The sequence below is a fragment of the Dreissena polymorpha genome, chromosome 9 (assembly GCF_020536995.1).
Source record: "Dreissena polymorpha isolate Duluth1 chromosome 9, UMN_Dpol_1.0, whole genome shotgun sequence".
NCBI lineage: Eukaryota > Metazoa > Mollusca > Bivalvia > Myida > Dreissenidae > Dreissena > Dreissena polymorpha.
Genome location: NC_068363.1, coordinates 87,732,259 through 87,755,020, shown reverse-complemented (window position 1 = coordinate 87,755,020; position 22,762 = coordinate 87,732,259). Strand labels below are relative to the sequence as shown.

At 37.3% G+C, this 22,762-nt stretch overlaps 1 protein-coding gene across 4 annotated transcripts in view; it reads right to left on the bottom strand.

Annotated features, from left to right (window-relative positions):
* LOC127844299 (anillin-like) overlaps positions 1-22,762 on the bottom strand; it is a 76,005-nt gene that overhangs the window by 11,976 nt on the left and 41,267 nt on the right. For all 4 annotated transcript variants that reach the window (XM_052374400.1, XM_052374398.1, XM_052374402.1 and 1 more), the window contains 6 exons: positions 14,138-14,285; positions 12,347-12,485; positions 8,370-8,528; positions 7,956-8,128; positions 7,486-7,561; positions 6,535-6,644 (listed from right to left, as the gene is read on the bottom strand). In XM_052374400.1, the coding sequence (XP_052230360.1) occupies positions 6,535-6,644; positions 7,486-7,561; positions 7,956-8,128; positions 8,370-8,528; positions 12,347-12,485; positions 14,138-14,285 (805 nt within the window). The remainder of the gene's footprint in view (positions 1-6,534; positions 6,645-7,485; positions 7,562-7,955; positions 8,129-8,369; positions 8,529-12,346; positions 12,486-14,137; positions 14,286-22,762) is intronic.

The following is a 22,762-nucleotide window of genomic DNA, read 5'->3' as shown; positions in this document are numbered from 1 at the left end:
ATCAACTCAATAGTTACCACCTTCTTTTAGCAATCAATGGAATAACCTAACTTCAAAGAGTAAATAAATGCATTAGCGAGCAGAGAATTGACTTTGTTCCAACAATTAAAACCATTCCTTATGCATTCGTTGAACGTGTTTACTTGAGTAAGTTATGCCTTTAGACAGGAAGCGGGTTTTCTTTGATTACGTCAAACTGTCAATTCACACAGATTTGCGAGATTTTTAGGGTCCTTGGTCATTTGTTTACATGTTCAGTATAGAAAATCACCTGCTAACATGAAAACTTTGGATTAAATTATCAAAATAAAACAAGAGTGCCAAACTGTCACAAGATACGCCCGTTCGAAGGTTTTGGACACCATGCTCAATGCTTGAAAGTGTCCTCAAGACCTAGTTATTGACCCGGCATGACCCATATTTGAACTTGACCTAGATATCACTTAGATGTAACATCTGACTAAATTTGGTGAAGATCAGATGAAAACTACTTCAATTAAAGAGCGGACAACATGCTTAATGCTTGAAATGCACTATGTGACCTCGTTTTTGACCCGGCATGACCCATGTTCGAACTTGACCTACATATCATCTAGACACAACTTCTGACCAAATTAGGTGAAGATCAGATGAAAACTACTTCAATTAGAGAGCGGACACCATGCTAAATGCTTGAAATGCACTAAGTAACCTCGTGACCTAGTTTTTGACCCGGCATGACCCATATTTGAACTTGACCTACATATCATCTAGACACAACTTCTGACCAAATTTGGTGAAGATCGGATGAATACAATTTGAATTAGAGTCCGGACAAAGTGGCGCCGTTGAAAATGCACTAATTGACCCTATGACCTAGTTTTTGACCCGGCATGACCCATATTCGAACTTGGCCTATATATCAACTAGATGCAACTGCTGACCAAGTTTGGTGAAGATCGGATGAATACAATTTGAAATAGAGTCCGGACAAAGTGGCCCCTTTGAAAATGCACTTATTGACCCTATGACCTAGTTTTTGACCCGGCATGACCCATATTCGAACTTGGCCTAGATATCAACTAGATACAACTGCTGACCAAGTTTGGTGAAGATCGGATGAATACAATTTGAAATAGAGTCCGGACAAAGTGGCCCCTTTGAAAATGCACTTATTGACCCTATGACCTAGTTTTTGACCCGGCATGACCCATATTCGAACTTGGCCTAGATATCAACTAGATGCAACTGCTGACCAAGTTTGGTGAAGATCGGATGAATACAATTTGAATTAGAGTCCGGACAAAGTGATGCCTTCCGCCCGCCGCCAAGGGGTTTCACATAATACGTCCCGTATTTTATACGGGCGTATAAAAAATGTTGCAAACTGTGTTTATATTAATTGGTAAGTATTAGTTAAAAGACGACGTTTTGTTTGTCGTAAATCAACGAGTTTTCTATACAACAACAACTACTTCTACAACCACGTCGGGATCGATCTATCTTGGTTGTTTTTTTTTTATTGTAAATATTATACTACATGTACATGTATGTACTTGTAATAAATGTAATTTTATTTGAAAATCAGGAAGTCAAACAATATTGAATTGATCGTTATCTCGTAAAACGCGGAGTTTCCCCCGGGTTGCCAACGCCGAGGGCCGCCGCGTCGGCTTATCAGTTTTGCTGATCGTTAACCGCCGCGTCCAAAATCATGCAAACGCCGCGTCTGGCGGGATTTTCTTAATCTCCCTCCAAGTCAATCACCGCGGAGTACGGAGGGAAATTGGGGAAAACGCGTAAAGTGTACTGTAGATTTCCTACAGTTCATTATTTGAAGAGTTACAAGTTTACTTGTTTAATTTACGAGTCTTTCACAATCAATAATGGCACCAATTTTAAGTACATAAAATGAAAATGACAATAAATGCTTCCAAATGTCGTAATGAAATGCCACAGGTAAGTACTTTAAGTATGATGTTAAATGAGCTCTTTGGACTAAATATAAATGAATATAAAGCTTTTTCTATTAATTTTATAAAAGGACCTGCCTTTAAGTTTTCGTGATGGAACTGAGCTAATGACCAAAAATTGGTCGTCCTTTTATACTAGCGTATGGGCAAATGTGGCCAAACAAAGTCATTTAAGGCCAAAACTAGTCATTGAGCAGGCCAGTTGGCCATGGGCGCCCCAAAGTGGACAAATCGGGGCCACCAACTGGTCAGAATTAGAACGCTCGATAAGCAACGTCTTGTACTTGAGAAAATGGCTTCAAAAATTGAGAATAAACAGAGTCGATATGTCTCTTTAAACTACGAATACAAAGGGTCAGATGCTAGAACATGTAAACATTACAGTTTATCTAAAATAAGACATCCTGAAGATAGCTATTGGTTAAAAGAGATTACTCATCCGACCATAAAGCACTGCGACAAATGGCCTACAATGAACCGGCGTCTCATGGACAAGTTAAGTTTTATCGTAAAATAACTGTAAATATGTAACTGTGGTCAATATTACTCAGCAGTAATGTAATATACATATTAATGTTTTACATAGTACAAAAGATGATTTTAAAATACAGATACAACAACAGTAAAAATCACGAGGCAGGTGACAGCACTCGATTTCGGACAAGTAAATCGGATACGAAATTAAATAATCCACAGGCGTACAACCAGAATATTGTTTATGTGTAAAATGGCCGTGAATAATACGGGCCGTAATGCATATATTATATGTTTTGTCTGTCATATGCCCTGTGAAGATGCTCAGGTGAATACAAAGGAATTACACAGATGAACAACAATTAAAAGGTAACAGTTAACAGATCATGTTAAAAGTTAGTGTTTGGTTTAAAAGTTCATTGTGATTGTCCTGATATGCAGTGCATATCAGTATTCATATTTACTGTTGGGAATGTATTGCCGTGTTAACTTTTTTCGCGTAAATGCATGTCAATAACGACGTCATTTCATCGCTTAGGTGAACTTCTGCATATATACAATGCGCGCATTCTCATTGGTTACTATCGACTTTAATGTACCGCTTAACTCCGTGTACTAAATTGAGCCTTAAAACATAAACATAAAACTATCAAAACTGTCGGCGGTATGACACTCGCTTTCATCTTTTGATCTAAGCCTTAATTGTTTTTTGAGTGAATGCCCATGTATGCTAGTTGACTGGAGAAGCTTTTACCGCAGTCAATCTGTTGCTGTGATGATACTTTATAACTTTAACGATACTGACATATCTCAAAGACTTTAGCCATTAAGATGCAGCGTAATTAACATAAATAGTTTCCACTTTAAAACAAAGCATAAAGAGTTTGTATTTATCATTCAAATTAAACGGCCAGGCTTTCCCAGAGAAAAATTACATGATTTCTTATTTTCACGTTTTACATGAAATGCAGGATGACTGTTCATTTGTTGCTAGAAAATTACAAAATTGTCAGAAAAATATGGTGCTATACAACCCATGCTCCGTATCATGATGACGCTCCCTATTGTTGAATATAAAATTAAGCTTTCCAATGACCCGGATCATTGATTGCGCAATAGTAAAATGACGGCCATTTTCGGTCTTAAATTCTTTTTTTCTCCGTTCCCAAATATTGTTCAGTATAATATTTTATAGGATTGTGCGTCCGCGGGTCGCATATATAGCAAATGTTTGCGTTCCCTGCAATTTCTATGCGACCAGGACGCAGACCTTAAACAAGGGCTGTTTGTAAAACATGCATGCCCCCCATATGGGCTCTCAGTTTTAGTGACAGCCATTTTGTAAATATGTTTTTTGTCACTGTGACCTTGACCTCTGACCTAGTGACCTGAAAATCAATAGGGGTCATCTGCGAGTCATGATCAATGTACCTATGAAGTTTCATGATCCTAGCCATAAGTTTTCATGAGTTATCATCAGGAAACCATTTTACTATTTCGGGTCACTGTGACCTTGACCTTTGACCTAGTGACCTGAAAATCAATAGGGGTCATCTGCCAGTCGTGATCAATGTACCTATCAAGTTTCATGATCCTAGGCATAAGCGTTCTTGAGTTATCATCCGGAAACCATTTTACTATTTCGGGTCACAGTGACCTTGACCTTTGATCTAGTGACCTCAAAATCAATAGGGATCGTCTGCGAGTCATGATCAATGTACCTATCAAGTTTCATGATCCTAGGCATAAGCGTTCTTGAGTTATCATCCGGAAACCATTTTACTATTTCGGGTCACCGCAGGGTTTTTTTTCCACTTTTTGGGAATATAGCCCATGGCTTTGGAATTGGGAATTTTATCGGCATTTTCATGAAATTGGGAAAATAAATTCATTAGCCTTCTTTTCCACAAGAAAAGTCCACTGATTAGGCAAATACTAAATTTGATATCTCTTTATAATCATTCAAATTAAAAGAACAAAATCATATAATACTTTGTTAGATGTAATTGAATTGAAATTGAGATAAAATACGCATTTGACTTCTTTCTAAAAAAAAAAAAAAATTTTTTTCTTTTTTTTTTTTTTTGGAAATTGGGAATTTTTCGCCACATTTTGGGAAAAAAGTATACTTTTTGGGATTGGGAACATAGCCGAATTTCGGCTATAAAATCGGGTAAAAAAAACCCCTGCACCGTGACCTTGACCTTTGACCTAGTGACCTAAAAATCAATAGGGGTCATCTGCTAGTCATGATCAATCTACCTATGAAGTTTCATGATCCTAGGCATAAGCGTTCTTGAATTATCATCCGGAAACCATTGTACTATTTCAGGTCACTGTGACCTTGACCTTTGACCTAGTGACCTGAAAATCAATAGAGGTCATCTGCTAGTCATGATCAATCTACCTATCAAGTTTCATGATCCTAGGCATAAGCGTTCTTGAGTTATCATCCAAAAACCATTTAACTATTTTGGGTCACCGTGACCTTGACCTTTGACCTAGTGACCTCAAAATCAATAGGGGTCATCTGCGAGTCATGATCAATGTACCTATGAAGTTTCATGATCCTAGGCTCAAGCGTTCTTGAGTTATCGTCTGACAACCACCTGGTGGACCGACCGACAGACCGACTGACAGACCGACATGAGCAAAGCAATATACCCCCTCTTCTTCGAAGGGGGGCATAATTACATCGTATAGATAGGAACAAGCTTATAAGGTATGATACCAAAGAATCATAATCATCATGGATGTGATTTTAGAAGGGGGTGTCAAGGGAGGAATACACCGTTAACCCTTATTGGGTTCATAGAAACTCTTCACTTTTACACAGGACCTGTAAAGTTAGGAACTAATTGTTCAGCAATTTTGCCATTGAAAAAGGACGAAATCAGCTGAAAGGAGGAAACATTACTAAGGACCTGAAAGCATTGAAATCACCAAGTAACAACCTCAAGATTTTATTTCAGTAATTCAAAAAATTTCCTTCCAGTCTTTCCGATATCCTATATTTAAGGAATGTCTTTTTGTCAGGAATCAAAACTTCAGTCAGAACTTAAGTATGTCGTAAGATCCTTTACAAGACAGGACCCAGGGTTGGTATTCAACAATCAATTCTAAGACTTAAGAATAGAGATAAGACATACCCCATGAACACATTCTTCAGAGTTTAATTATATACAGGTTAAATATAAAGCTTACGTCATTAACAAATAGTTCTAAATAAATAATGTTGTAATAAAGGGTGGTAACTATCATGCTAGACATCATTTTTTAAGTAGTTAAAAACATAACTGTTTGAGGAATATTCTCTTCTTTTTTTTAAACTTTGTCTGAAAATCACTCGGTGTATACATAGCGCGTATTCATCAAACAACTCTTAAACTTACGTAATAACAATGATGAATATTCTTTAAGTTGTAATATTCAAGATTTGATTTAATTTGAATCAAACTTTGCTTTAAACACATCTATGAACATCACTCTTCATGTTGATTGTTTTAATGTATTGGTTATATATTAGAAGCCAACAGACCAAGGTCCACCATGTTTTGATGAGTGAATACGGGCCAAGTTCTGATGGGTGAATACGGGCCAAGTTCTGATGGGTGAATACGGGCCAAGTTCTGATGGGTGAATACGGGCCAAGTTCTGATGGGTGAATACGGGCCAAGTTCTGATGGGTGAATACAAGCCAAGTTCTGATGGGTGAATATGGGCCAAGTTCTGATGGGTGAATACGGGCCAAGTTCTGATGGGTGAATACAGGCCAAGTTCTGATGGGTGAATATGGGCCAAGTTCTGATGGGTGAATACAGGCCAAGTTCTGATGGGTGAATACGGGCCAAGTTCCATGTTCTGATGGGTGAATATGGGCCAAGGTGCATGTTGTGATAGGTGAATACGGGCCAAGGTCCATGTTGCAATGGGTGAAAACAGGCCAAGGTGCATGTTGTGATGCGTGAATATGGGCCAAGGCTCATGTTCTGCTGGATGAATACGGGCCAAGGTGCATGTTGTGATGGGTGAATACGGACCAAGGTCCATGTTCTGCTGGAACCTTTTGGTGAATACTGGCCCAGGTCCATGTTGTGATGGCACGTACCCGTTCCAGGTTAAAGCTGCTCTTATCCAGGCTCCTCATGGTGATGGGCAGGGTGGTGATCAGGAAGAAGCTGGTGGTTCTCACTGCAAGGGGTCCACCCGGGCTCTCCACTAGAGGAAATGTGAAATTTATTGCTTGGTTTGGGCACGAAAATCAAGTGCTACATCTTATTGCTTGCTTTGGGAAAGAGACTTTAATGCAACATCTAAATTTGACATTTATTCTTTGGCGAATTAGTAGTCCTTTTTTCCCCACAAGATTCTAGTTTTAAAGGCTTCATTTCCAACTCTAAGGTACTGATGAGCTAAAAACAGAATAAAATCTGAACAGACTGCAAGTTGCAGCAAAATATTAAAATCAAGTTGGGAGCCTGTTTTGCAGAACTTGCAAAAAGGGCTCCCTTATCACAAAATTTATCTTCCAATTTAAATCTTTCTCAAAAATACTCTGGCAGCTTCAAATTTGCGGAAATCTGCGAATTCACCAACGTTTTGCATCCCTGATTGAACTGATTTTTCTGTATTGAACCTACATTAATTAGAAACAGTACACAAAGACAAGTATTAACTTGAGCATTAGACATGCCATAGTGAAAGGTATTTTTTATCTGTCAAAAATTTGGCCGTTTTTCTGCCCCATTGCCAATGTCAAACAGCATATATTTTTCTCCCATGACTGACAAAGATTTCCAATTGAATGATTCAAAAAGAAAAAAAATGTTTAAAAATAAAATAAAATGTCATATTTAGTTAATTTTGCTATGCAACTCTATGGGTTGTCGAAGTCAACATAATATTGAAAACACTTTTTCTTAATAATTATTGTACATACCTTAGAAAACAATGTATTACCCTAGTTTCCTGATTTAAGTTAAAACAACATTCGTTGTTTCAATCCATTCTCAAATTGGTAGAAAAAACCAACAATAAATACAATGTAACTTCTACTTACAAGGCATGTGGCTCTGATGTTTCTGTTTCTTGGGCGTCTTCTTCTTTTTGTCTTTAACGTGTTCACGAGAAACAGACTGAAATTAGACATACATAAATCATATTACAGTTTCATTTACCTAAAAAGGAAAAAAGGTCACATTTATTTTCTGCAGCAGGATGACAGCAAAGATGCACAAACAGATCAAATGAGCCTTGTTCTGGAAAAACTGGGCTAAATGCAAGTGCATAAAGTGTCATCCAAGATTAGCCTGTGCAGTCTGCACAGGCTAATTAGGGACTACACTTTCTTCCAAGACTGGATTTTCCTTTAGAGAGGACTTCCTTGAAACAATTTTTTTTGTATAAAAGCAAATAGTCTGCACTTTACACACACAAATTAAGCTCCATTTTTCCATAGCTCAACTGCAATTCACCTGTACATGTTTTGCAACAAGCAATAAATAATCTGCAATTCTATGCACCACCTACCATGCTGTAGATCTCAAGGTTTATGTTGAAGTTCGCAGAAATGCCGTGTATTTTGATGAGATTGGGGAAGTCCAGACTACCGCGCATCAGTGGATCGTGGGTGGACAGCATCTGCGTAGTGATCACTTGTGGTCCATTGCGGATCAAAATCACAAAGTAGTGCGTCGTGTTGTCTGCGCATACAGCCAACAATTAATTTATGGTGAAGTTTTCTTTCACAAAAGGGGAAAAATAAAATAGTGAATTCATGACAGTAAATGAGAGCAACAAGAGGTATCAAGAAAATATAAGCCCACAAGTGTTGTTTTCTCCCCTCAGAAAACTATAATGGTACATGTATTGAAATGGAGGAAATAAAGTTGGAAGGCATAGAAATCATACCCCTGAACTGTAAATACTACACACGTCTCTAACCTGTAGCGGTGCCTATTTTAGTGACAAAGTCCTTCTTGAGGGGCAGTCTGATATCGCTGATGCTCAGGGAGCCCTTGGGTCCCTGCTGGTTTGCGGGCTCCAGCTGTCGGGTCTCCTTCAACCGCTGGGCCTCTGTCAGATAGGCCTGTCGGCGCTGGCCTGTTGGGGCAAAGTTTTGGCCTGTTTAATGTTTAATGGACCAGTTTGCCAGTCATATCGATATGCCCTGCATATAGGAACATTAAAGTATCTAAAATTTGTTTATATTATGAATTTAACTTAACTTACCCATTGCTGTACAACTCATGTATTGAATATTTAAGCAGCCATGATTTAATTTGCATGTGAACTTGTGAATTTCACAGAACAGCATACAAACAAAAGACATAGCCCAGGGATTTCAATAGATTTTAAAAACCAGGAGTCAATGACCCCTGGACTGAAATTTTGAGGAGTCAAATTGAAAAATGCTGGGGTAAATTTTGAAGCACGTTAATTGTGTTTTTGTCTGTATTATTCAATTTTTTAGATAAAAATATGCTTTAAGAGTAACATAATATCTTAAAAAGTTATATTGCTTTATTAAATAACAATACCATGATAAAAAACACAACATATTTAAATGAATTAGTACATTAAAATCTACTTCATTTTAAAACATTTAAGTCTTTTAACACATTTAAGTAATTTATTATGTACCGGTAGCACCTTTTCATCACATATTTATCGTCATTATATTATCATCATCCCTATGATAGCTTTTCTAACAAAACACAATCAAAATGCATGGAACATCTAGTATATCTATTACTGTTTATCCTAATACTACACATGTCCGAAATATGTTAGTATAAAAAATGAACTGTGATTCCAGTTTATATAAGATGGGTGTTACTCGTAATTATCGGTGGATTAACAAACTGACAAAACTCGCTGGACTTACAAGTGGATCTACGTAATTAATAGACCTTTGATCAATTTTGTTTTTTCTTTAATTACTTTTGCCAACTTACTTTAACCGTGCCGTCTGCAAGTCTGCAAAAAAACCTGCAATTATCGGATGGTCCATTCTATACATAGATGGTGACGTCACTACGTTATTGTCAGTCAGACCAGTGTGACACAATGTCGAATGGTCAATCAATTTTCACCTAATCACTGCTACTAATTACCCAGTTAGTGCGCACGCACTATTTAGAAGGTGACATGTGTATTGGAGGAGATGAGATAAGATCATCAATGCCCGGGGTATTCCCTCCATTAAAGACAGAGTTTCAAATACTGAAACATTAATTTCAAATAGGAGCACAGTGGGATACCATGGAACTCGAGATGTTAACTGACTGACGCACGGGTCAAATTTTCGATGCGTCAAAATGACGCACGGCAGAAAAAAGGGTTGCGTCAAAAATGAGTCATTTTTAATTTGCTCGCGTCAAAACGCAGGATTCTGCGTCTATTGAAATCCCTGAGAGCCGTTTAAAAACATTCCAAACATTGACTGTAAATTCGACTTTCGATGTTGTTGTTTCTGTGTTTTAACTTAAATTTCATGTTACGATGTCTAAGTTTGTGCACATTGTAAGCTTTTTATAACGTTTAGTGACTATACCTTTACATTTTCGCTGCATGCCTATTTTAAAATACTTAGATTAGTACATTTATCGTATGTTATTGTCAGATCACTCACATTTCTGATCTAGTCGCAGCCATCTTGTCGCGTTGGATTGTGGTTAAATGTTAGTTATTTCTGGCAGCGATTCAACTAGGCATAAAGGTTCTTTTTAGATATGATGAAATCCCTGTTTAATACTTGTTTAAAGTGGTGTATCCATCTCTCTAAGCGCCCATTGTTTGTTTTACATAAATGTTTGTTCAAAATCCAATATGGCGTTGTATTTTTGCGTGATGTAATTTTGAGCGCTCATGACCATTTCTATGGTCGATCGACGTCACAATGACCAACTTTTTTGGTCACTGACCCACTTTTTGGGTCGATGGTCAATAATTTTGGGGCAGGCGACCAAGAATTCTTGGTCGGGGCATAAAAACTGGTCATCGACCAACCTTTTGGGTCGCTCGAGTATATAAGGGTCCAGAAACTTTGTCATAAAATTCAGTCAAGCCGTAACATCAAGGGCATAACATCATTTATTAAATATTCCAAAACTTGTAAGAAAACTTAATATAAACTGAATTCATTAAGCAAGTGTAACTATATAAAAGACTTTAACCAAACAATTTAAAGATATACTATAATAACATATAACAGATTGCGTATTTATTTAAAACTTATACTCTTGTGTAGAATGAGTGTTGGACACTTGCGTGAGAGAGTTGTTTAAATATATGACTTATTTCTGAGAAGTTATCGTATTGTGTGACGTATTTGAACCTTGGAGAAAGTTGCTTTGTTAATGTTAACTTTGTGTTAGTCAAATAATACCTGCTATGACTTTCAACGTTAAAGAATAAAAGGTTAATGAAGTTTGAAACTGACTTGTTTTCCTCATTTTAATAAATAAGCATAAAACCACATTAGTAATATTGACATATTCCTGACAAGAATATGGAACCACAGACGACGCGCAACAATATCACAGTGGTCAGTAAATGTATTTGACAATTTTCCAGGATAGGCTGGTTAACCTCAGTGAACCAACTTATGACTTACAATAGTTTTACTTAATTGAGAGGTAAGGGGTGTGGGGGGGGGGGGGGAATTGCCATAAAAATATCTCTTGACCAATCAACGGGCAAGTTATGTCTCTCACTCAGGACTCCTCAGATTTGTAGCCTACAAATGGTCAACCAAACAATTTATTGGAATGAGCATATTATAAGATGTATTGGTAAGGCTATCCACCCTGCTGCCCCTTTAAAAGGAACCTGTACCTTTAGATTCCAAATCTCTCCCTAGCAAAGACTAACAAGGGCTGTTTGTAAAACACGCATGCCCCCCAAATGGGCTGTCAGTTGTAGTGGCAGCAATTGTGTGAATACGTTAGAACCCATTTCACTGCTTCAGGTCACTGTGACCTTGATCTTTGACTAAGTGACCTGAAAGTCAATAGGAGTCATCTGCCAGGCCTAAGCATTCTTAAGTTATCATTTAAAAACCATTTTACTGTTTCAAGTCACTGTGACCTTGACCTTTGACCTAGTAACCTGAAAATCAATAGGGGTCATCTGCCAGTTATGATCAATGTACCTTTGAAGTTTCATGATCCTAGGCCTAAGCATTGTTGAGTTATCATTCGGAAACCATTTTACTGTCTTGAGTCACTGTGACCTTGACTTTTTGCCTATTGACCTGAAAATCAATAGAGGTCATCTGCCAGTCATGATCAATGTTCCTATTAAGTTTCATGATTCTAGGCCTAAGCATTGTTGAGTTATCATTCGGAAACCATTTTACTGTTTTGAGTCACGGTGTCCTTGACCTTTGACCTAGTGACCTGAAAATCAATAGGGATCATCTGCCAGTCATGATCAATGTACCTATGAAGTTTCATGATCCTAAGCCTAAGCATTGTTGAGTTATCATCCGGAAACCATTTTACTGTTTAGAGTCACTGTGACCTTGACCTTTGACATAGTGTCCTGAAAATCAAAAGGGGTCATCTGCCAGTCATGATCAATGTACCATTGAAGCTTCATGATCCTAAGCATTGTTGAGGTTATCATCCGAAAACCATTTTACTGTTTCGAGCCACTGTGACGTTGAACTTTGACCTAGTTACCTGAAAATCAAAAGGGGTCATCTGCCAGTCATGATCAATGTTCCTATGAAGTTTCATGATCCTAGGCCTAAGTGTTCTTGAGTTATCATCCTGAAACCTTTTGGTGGACGGACCGACATTTGTAAAACAATATACCCCCTCTTCTTCAAAGGGGGGCATAAAACTAGGGCCATGGGCCATAAAACGCTCAGCTGAGATCCAATGGAACTAAACTATTCTGAGGCTGATACTTACATGACACAAGGAGCAGTCGGTTACACTCCACTTGTTCAGTCGAGCCTGCAAACTGTGAGTCACCCATGCAACACTGATTTAGGGCGTTGCTTGTCTGCATGATCACGCTCTGTTCCTGGGTCACTAGTTCATTCAACTCCTGTGGGAGAAAAAACAACAATAATTTAATGTAGTGGACTGTTTAAATAAACAAGAGTTCTGGGGTCGGACACATATGCCCCCCAAACAGGGCCTTGACACACATCACTCAATCCTTTGATGACATATCAAACGGAAAACAATTTAACAGTTAATGTCACAGTGACCTTGACCTTTCAACTAGTGACCCCAATTTCAATAGTGGTCATATACTGTCAAAGGCCAGTGCACATATTAAGTATCAAGCCAGTCAGTCAATTCGTTGACAAGTCATTGATCCATAACCATTTCAAAACTTACTGTGACAGTTATCTTTGACCTAGTGACCCAAATTTCAATAGGGGTCATATACTGTCCAAGGGCAATGCACATGTGAAGTATCAAGCCAATCAGTAAAGTCATTGACAATTTATTATTTGGAAACGATTTTACACTTACTGTGATGGTGACCTTGACCTAGTGACCCCAGTTTCAATATGACCCATCATCTGTCTTATGCCAATGCACAAAGGAAGTTTACTTAATCGTTCCCTCCAATTTTTAGTGTGACATTGACCTTGACATTTGACCTAGTTACCTCAATTTCAATAGGGGTCATCTACTGGCGATTGCATATGGGAAGTATCAAGACAATTGGTCAATCTGCTCTTGGTGTGACAGTGACCTTTGACCTAGTTACCCCAATTTCAATAGGGGTCATCCACTGGAAAAGGCCAATCCACATGGGAGGTAACAAGCCAATTGGTCAATCCATTAACAAGTTATTTATCAGAAATAAACTGATCTACCGACAGATATCCTGATCCAGCAAAGCAATATACCCCCTCTTCTTTAAATGGGGGAATTTAAAGCTACATACTACACCTAACTGTGAACCGGAATTTATTTATCAATTGTGTTTGTTCTCTTGCCAATAATTTACTCTTGGAACCAAATTCTCGCAGCTTTCCTTTGTTTTGGGATTATTTTCAGGATATCAATCTTGTAATTTTCCCTGATTGAGAATGTGCCGTTTATCGGTATGTTATAAAGAAGGTAAAATATCATCTGGGATATACAGTAAAATGTATCTTGATTCTCTTCTTTAAATAGAGCGAGGGCATTTGCTAGGAAATAAACGATAATTTGCAAATTGATTTGAATTAAGTTGCAAACCTTCCTTAGGGGAAGAGCCTTTTTTATAGCATATACGGTAAGCTGTATATTGAGATATGGCAAGGGCATTTATCAGGGAGTGATTGAAGAGAAAGCTGATGGGAGGAAAAGTATATCACTTTTGGACAAACAGATGCATGAAGGGTTGACAAACCTTTTGAAAATTACATTTAAATAAACATATAGTGGAATTCTACTACTAAATTTCTTTATAAATCCTTAATCACACCCCTGTTCATTAGGAATATACTGTTAACCCTTTCCCACTCAGAAGCAAAGTGAAAATGGCTAGGTGCAAACAGCATAAAACCATAACAACCTGCAAGTAACTCGCAGTCTGTTCAGGTTTTATGCTGTTTGCTAATCATCACCTTTGGGTTGGAAATAAAGCCTTTTAAACTTGAATATATTAAGAAAGGAATTCAATTTAACTTGATTTTCTAAAGGACTTGAACTGTGTAAAAGTGCGTTTCTGAGTAGTAAAGGGCAAAGTTGTACCTTGATTCGCTCGTCTATGGTCTTCCTCTGCATGTCCAGGGGCAGCTGTGAGGGCATCTGTATGTCCTCCTCCCTGGGGGCCTGGTGTGTGTACTCGCTGTTCCTCACGATACGCTGAACCACTGGCGGGCACTCTGCGCTCAGGTGGCTGAAACACACGAACACTCAAGAGGTTACCACATGATACTTGATTGGAGGTTATAAACAAGCAGGGACACTTCAATAGATTTTAAAATCAGGAGTCAAATAATCCAACGTTTGAAACTTTAATGGGTAAAAGAACTGAAGCAAAGTGATTTTCCTTGTGAATTCAAATTAAATGCAATGCAAATATTTCTTAACATAATTTTTTGTTAAATACTTTATGCTATTATAATTTAAAACAATGCGTATTATATAAAATGTATAATTGATTGAGGTTTTCTGTAACATTTGCATCAAATAAATGCAAGGCTTAACATAATCAGTTGTCAAATGTGAGTAAATTGCAAAAAGCATGATTCTAATTCAATTGAAATCCTTGACAACCACTGGATGAAACTGTAAATGACATTTTATAGAAGACAGGGCCCTAACAGTTTTGTGAGATGCCATCCAGTCTTGGAATAAGGAATTTATGCGCTGTATTTGTATAACCTCATCATACCTGAGTTGTCTAGCCCAGATATTTCAGTTGCTATGCCATTACAGTAAATTAGTCATTAGAAAATCTTACTGTAAACTGTTTTGTATTATGTAATTTTTCAAATTTAACACGCAATGTTCCAGGATTGTGTTTGACATGTTAAGGCCACTCCAAATTGATCTGTTGGTCGTCCGATTTGCCGCACCTATTTTTTCAAAATGAAACAAGAAATGTGTTTGTGTCCCCTTCTGTGCCGCTTTTATTTATTTTTTGACCTTTGACCTTGAAGGATGACCTTGACCTTTTACCACTCAAAATGTGCAGCTCCATGAGATACACATGCATGCCAAAAATGAAGTTGCTATCTTCAATACAGCAAAAGTTATTGCAAAATGTTAAAGTTGGCGCAAACCAACAGACCAACCAACCAACAGACAGGGCAAAAACAATATGTCCCCCACTATAGTGGGTGGTGGACATAAAAAAAGAAGTATTTTTTACCGCTCGCTCTCATTTTTGTGTCCTTCTGTAACCATAGCGCATGTTGTTTTTTTAATTTGAGACAAAAAAAACGTGATCTAGCAGAAACGATTTTGACGCTGAATACAAATGCCAAATATAGTGTTTTGTAACCTTTTTAATCGAGAACTACAGACGCTAAAAAATTTGATCGAGACGACCAGAAAAAATGGCTTCCTGCGCACGCAGTACATGTTTCGCTGTCGTGACCGTTTTAACAAATTGCGGTAAAAAGTTACTGCAGCCAACCCTTAAAAATATAAACACATCTTCTACGTTCTGTGACTTATTTAAATGTGTTTGTTTATGTTCGAACATGCAACTATCAGCAGATACCGTTGAAGCATGTTCAATTTCAAACTACATCGGGAAACATGGTGTAACTTAAGATTTTTTATACTTTTTGTTCATTTAATGGGCATATGGACGATATTTCCCTATATGTAGGCAAATTTTTCCTATAACACAATTTTAAGTGAACAAAAAATAAACATAAAATCATTAAATGCTGGTTCTAAAAGTTTCACAGGGACAATGTTTTATCATTTTTAAAATACATGGTTGACGGAACATGTTTAACAGCTAGTTAAAACCTGTATCTCTTGATAATGCAATATTTTTTTATCGAAATGTGATTTTTTGTATTCTTCGCTCGCTCGAGAATTTTCCTGTTTTCAAAAAAAAAAATTTTTTTCGCTCGCCTCTTCAACTTAAACAAAAAATCTGTAGACCAACAAAGCAATTTGGAGTGGCCTTAAGGTGAAAAAATACAGTGTCCATACAGAGGGGAGCAGCTTTCTTTGGCTCTAAAAATTACCAGAGGAACTAGAAGAATGAATGTGTGTGACTGAACAAGATTGACAATGTTTCATGGAAAACCAAAAAAAAACATTTTATTATGAAATCAACACAGTACAGGTAAGCACATACAAATCAGAACCAGTCTTAAAGCCACAGTTAACATTAAGTTACATATATAATGAAGCACTTTATATACCGACTGTCTCTTACATTTTTTTGGCAACCAATCATAAATATTAGGACACACCCACAAGCCTCGCACTGGGAAATTTTGATGAACTGGGCTAAGGATTTCCATTTCAAAAAGGCAGACTTAACATTTTCTTAAAGTTGAACTTAATGTATTGGGGCTAACTTGGTAAAACTGATAATTTGGATCACTATAGGCAAAGATCTACAGTGCAATAGCAGGGCGCTGAGCCCTGCTTTCCCATCATGCTCCTCCAAGTGAGCATGATGTGAAAATGTGAAAATAAGTTGAAAGTAACTTTATTTGTGAAAATATTTAATGGCAAATGAATAAATGTTGCCTTAAAAAACATTTATACAAGTGTAATATGAAGAAATTCTTAAGATTTCTTAAAGTATTTGTTAATGCCACTAAAATGCTCCCACTTTCTACAGTCCCCCTTTTGCGTAGTACTCTGATCCTTGCATGATCCTAGATCTATCCCAGCACTGGGTGAGCAGAGAATCAAGTAAATAATAATGCAGTTTAGGAAAGTATAGAGGAGAGAACTGGTGAGCATTGACTCAGTGAGAAAATTGTACTTTGAAAGCCAACAATAACGTCTAGTCCCTAATGAAGCCAACATAGTAACAGTGGGCACTATAAGTCACAGTAAACAGAAAGTTATATAATAAAGCCCTAAATCAGAGTGAAAATTGCACATGGAAAGCAAACAATACAGTCTACTCTCCAAGAAAACCAACATGTTAACAGTGGGCACTAAAAGTAATAGTAAACATTTAGAGGCTTATATAATATAGCTCTAACTACGTGTGACAAGTGTACATGTGAAAGCCAAATATAAGGTCTCCTTTCCAATGAAACACATATAGTAACTGTGGGTTCTTGAAGGTAGAAGAAACATTAGAAGCTTATATAATATGGCTCTGACAAGGTGTTAACATTTAACATGGAAAGCAAACAATACAGTCACTTACTGATGAAATCAAGATAGATCAGTGAGCGTTAGAAAGCACAGTTAACATAAAGAAGCTTATTTCTTTTATACTTTATGATAAAATATGACATTTCTGCAGTGAAATAACAGCAGTGAAAATAAACAAATTGTTATTTTCACCGGTGAAAATAACAATTTTTCGAACTACTTTTTATATTTTTAAAGTATCATATCAAGATTTTTATTATCACGAGTGAATTAAAATGGGTATTCCACCAAATCCAACAAATTTTCTATTTTATGCCTTTTTTCATCGTTAATTTTCATTGTAAAAGACTTTAACTGGAGAATTTCGCTGGAATAGTGACATCATTTTGTTTAAAAAAAATGACATCATTTTGTGTATTGAAATGTATTGAGGCACGCCACAGAAGAAAGAGTAACTTTTCAGCGCAAGGGAAACAAATATTAATTATTTTATTAAACAAGAGTGCCAAACTGTCACAAGATACGCCCGTTCGAAGGTTTTGGACACCATGCTCAATGCTTGAAATGCACTAAGTGACCTCAAGACCTAGTTATTGACTTGGCATGACCCATATTTGAACTTGACCTAGATATCATTTAGATGTAACATCTGACTAAATTTGGTGAAGATCAGATGAAAACTACTTCAATTAGAGAGCGGACACCATGCTAAATGCTTTAAATGCACCATGTGACCTCGTTTTTGACCGGGCATGACCCATATTCGAACTTGACCTACATATCATCTAGACACAACTTGTAACCAAATTAGGTGAAGATCAGATGAAAACTACTTCAATTAGAGAGCGGACACCATGCTAAATGCTTGAAATGCACTAAGTAACCTCGTGACCTAGTTTTTGACCCGGCATGACCCATATTTAAACCTGACCTACATATCATATAGACACAACTTTTGACCAAATTTGGTGAAGATCGGGTGAAAACTACTTCATTTAGAGAGCGGACACCATGAAATCCTTGAAATGCACTAAGTGACCCCATGACCTAGTTTTTGACCCGGCATGACCCATATTCCAACTTGGCCTAGATATTGTCTAGACTCAACTTCTGAGCAAGTTTGGTGAAGATCGGATGAAAACTATTTGAATTAGAGTCGGGACAAAGTGGCGCCGTTGAAAATGCACTAATTGACCCTATGACCTAGTTTTTGACCCGGCATGACCCATATTCGAACTTGGCCTATATATCAACTAGATGCAACTGCTGACCAAGTTTGGTGAAGATCGGATGAATACAATTTGAAATAGAGTCCGGACAAAGTGGCCCCTTTGAAAATGCACTTATTGACCCTATGACCTAGTTTTTGACCCGGCATGACCCATATTCGAACTTGGCCTAGATATCAACTAGATGCAACTGCTGACCAAGTTTGGTGAAGATCGGATGAATACAATTTGAATTAGAGTCCGGACAAAGTGATGCCTTCCGCCCGCCGCCCGCCCGCCCGCCAAGGGGTTTCACATAATACGTCCCGTATTTTATACGGGCGTATAAAAAGGGGAAAAAAAGAAACAGAAAATTTGTTCATGTCAGTGTAAGATCGTTTGTTATTTCACGAGTGATCATAGAAAAATAATATAATACTCGTGAAAATATATTTTCTATGATCACTCGTGAAATAACAAACGATCTTACACTGACATGAATAAATATCCTCTATATAATATAGCACAAACAGTCTCATGCAATGCTTTCAGACCTTCAAACAAGAGGGCCTGAAAGGCCCAAAGTCGCTCACCTGAGATAACAAGATATTATTGGGACAAATCTTTTGACCAAGTTTCACAAAGATCAGAAAATAAATGTGGCCTCTAGAGTGTTAACAAGGTTTTACTATAGCCATATAAGGAAAACAGCCCCGTCCACTGGAGGCCATGTTTTTCAACCAACCGGCATCATTTTTTAACTCATCCAAGATATTATTGGGATGAATCTTTTGACCAAGTTTCATGAAGATCAGACAATAAATGTGGCCTCTAGAGTGTTAACAAGATTTTACCATAGCCATATAAGGAAAAATGCCCCGCCCCTTGGCAGCCATGTTTTTCAAGCAAACGTTACCATTTTCGAACTCATTCAAGATATCATTGCAACCAATCTTCTGACCAAATTTCATGAAGATTGGACAATAAATGTGGCCTCTAGAGAGTGAACAAGGCAAATGTTGACGTCGCACAACGGACAACGCACGACGGACAAAAGGTGATCACAAAAGCTCACCATGAGCACGTATTGCTCAGGTGAGCTAAAAAAGCAATCAAATTGTAGAGGCCTCGACACAATAATAAAACACTTAACCAGTTGTTTATTACAAAAACAAACTTCATAGCTGCTTAACATTTCTAGATCAGACCCAATAGTTTCAAATTCAATAATTTTTGTTAAATTTATGTGTCACCAGTAATATATGGTTCGGGCAAGAAAACATAGGGTTAAACTTTTAGATATCAAGTTAAGCACAGAAAGGAAAAGGAACATCTAAGTAAAGAAAGCAGACAAAATAACAAAACAGGTGTTGATCATGAAGTAGCAGAAAATGAACATTTATAAATGTTACAATTGCACGAATCATCTACATGTATTTTCACATTTATTTAACAGGGCTCTTTTTCTTTGAGTAGAGGGGAGAGCTAATTTTTAGAATTTATTGGGTTATATTCATTTCCAAATGGCAAAAGGTTAAGATTTTTTCTCAAGTCGAGTCCAATAATTCCCAACTGATTGTTTGACTTTTGGATATTCATTAATGGAGATTATTAAAGCTTTACATGAAGAGTTTTGAAGTTGTTGTATGTCTCTTACTGATATATTCATTTAAGTTTTATCCCAATATTTCAGAATTTCATATCAATGATCCCCCAATTTAGAGTAGATTCACATTTCCACTCTGAAATTTCTCGTTTAAAGGTCATATTGCCAAAATGATGAGAAAAAGCCCTGTTTAATGCTAAGCTGTTAAACAAATGTTAACAAGAGCTTTGTCACAGACGTGATGAATTCCCCCACATGCCGCATTGATACAGAATATTTTGCATGTTGTCTTTACAAAAAACAGCGAACACCATGCTTAATGTTTAAAACGCACTAAGTGACCCCGTGACCTAGTTTTTGACCCGGTATGGCCCATGTTCGAACTTGACCTACACATCATCTAGATACAACTTCTGACCAAGTGTGGTAAAGGTTGCATGAAAAATACTTGAATTAGAGAGCGAACACCATGCTGAATGTGTAAAACATACTACATGACCCCGTGACCTAGTTTTTGATCCGGCATGGTCCATTTTTGAACTTGGCTTTAAGATCATTTAGATAAAACTTCTGACAGTTTGGTGAAGATTGGATGAAAACTACTTGAAATAGAGAGCGGACACCATGCTGAATGTTAAAAAACACACTAAGTGACCCCGTGACCTAGTTTTTGGCCCGGCATGGCCCATTTTCAAACTTGGCCTAGAGATCATGTAGATAAAACTTCTGACCAAGTTTGGTGAAGATGGGATGAAAACTTCTCGAATAAGAGAGCCAGGGGTGTGATTGAGGCAAACTCAGAGGGAAGGAAAATTCTGTCGACTGATTTTGACTACGCAAATGGCGCTCATAACGCAATGACAAACCTTAAAACAGACATTAAAATAAACAACTTCTTGAACTTCATAACATTTTTTTTTTTTATAAAAACCTGTTAAACTTCATATTTAACATACTGAGGATGCAAAGTAAACAGTATTTATTGTGATCAATAGCAGCAGTTTTTCAATGTATTGAATAACAGTAAATGGACTTAATATAAAAAAACACACTTGAGTGTTCTTCTTGTATTAAACTGAGTTAAATTAATATATTTAGTTTGTTTACCTTTCAATATCTTGCATTTCAGATCTTCAGTTTAATGCTATTTCAGTTAACTGAACAGCGTGACGAACATAATAAAGCAGAATATGCATATGAATCTGATTATACGCAGATCCACTAACATATAAATCAAATCATGTTTGTCTATTTCCATGTTTGAACGATACTCTTCTAAATTGTTTTACTTCACGAGTAGACTGAACTCCAATTTGCTAACACTGGTTTCCGTGACACAAACTCACTGTGCACATTTCAAAACAAAATATGTGTTGCTTGTATCTAAAACGTAGTCTTTTTCGTTGACAAACACATTTCATTATTCCTATCAAACTATATGATGTCAGTCGTTAATTCGATTGCTATTTGTCATTTCAATAATCTTAATTTTTGCTTCACAACGGCACCATTTGCAAACGAATCAGCTAAGAAATACCAAACACATTTTAAGAAACCGATTTTAATTGGAAGATTGGGAAACAACAGCCAATTATATCGCTCGTTTTAAAAATGCTTAGGAAGAATCTACCAGTGTAAAATGCAGAGAGATTTCGCGGCCGCGGATATTTCGGGCCGCTTATGAAATAGGTCCGCGGAATCCGTGGTACCCCCTCTCCCCCAATGTTTAAAAACGAATTTACGCGAATCTCAGAAGTGACCCGCGTGACAACCCGGGAGCGGACAACATGCTGAATGTTTAAAACGCACTCAGTGACCCCGTGACCTAGTTTTTGACCCGGCATGACCCATATTCAAACTTGGCCTAGACATCATCTAGATACAACTTCTGACCAAGTTTGTTGAAGCTCAGATGAAAACTACTTGCATTAGAGAGCTGACACTTAATACGGACCGACCGACCAACCGACAGACAAGCTCACTCCTATATACCCCCCTAAACTTCGTTTGTGGGGGTATAATTAAGCCCACATACAGATAATAAATACAAAAACTAGCATAACAATTTTTAAAACGCACTAAGTGACCCGGTGACCTAGTTTTTGACCTGGCATGACCCTATTCGAACTTGAGCTAAACATCATTTAGACACAACATCTGACCAAGTTTGGTGAAGATCGGATGAAAACAACTTGAATTAGAGAGCGGACACCATGCTAAATGTTTAAAACGCACTAAGTGACCCCGTGACCTAGTTTTTGACCCGGCATGACCCATATTGGAACTTGACCTAGACATCATCTTAATACAACATCTGACCAAGTTTGGTGAAGATTGGATAAAAACAACTTGAATTAGAGAGCAGACACTTAATACGGACCGACCAACCAACCGACAGACAAGCTCACTCTTATATTTATATACCCCCCTAAACTTCGTTTGTGGGGGTATAATTAAGCCCACATACAGATAATAAATACAAAAATTAGCATAACAACATCTAGACAAAATAAAGCCATGCACATGTATAAAGAATGGTAACAATTCAGCTGGAGGAATCATCTTTTTTTTATCAGCGGTGTGATTTAAGAACACCTCAAGGGAGAAAAATGCCCAACCCCTGTTACAAGGTTCAACGAAACTCTTCATTTGCACATAGATCCATCAAATTTGATAACTATTTGTAAAATAAGTTTGACATTGAAAAGGAGGAAATCAGCTGAAAGGAGATGTGTTTAAGGACATATCACA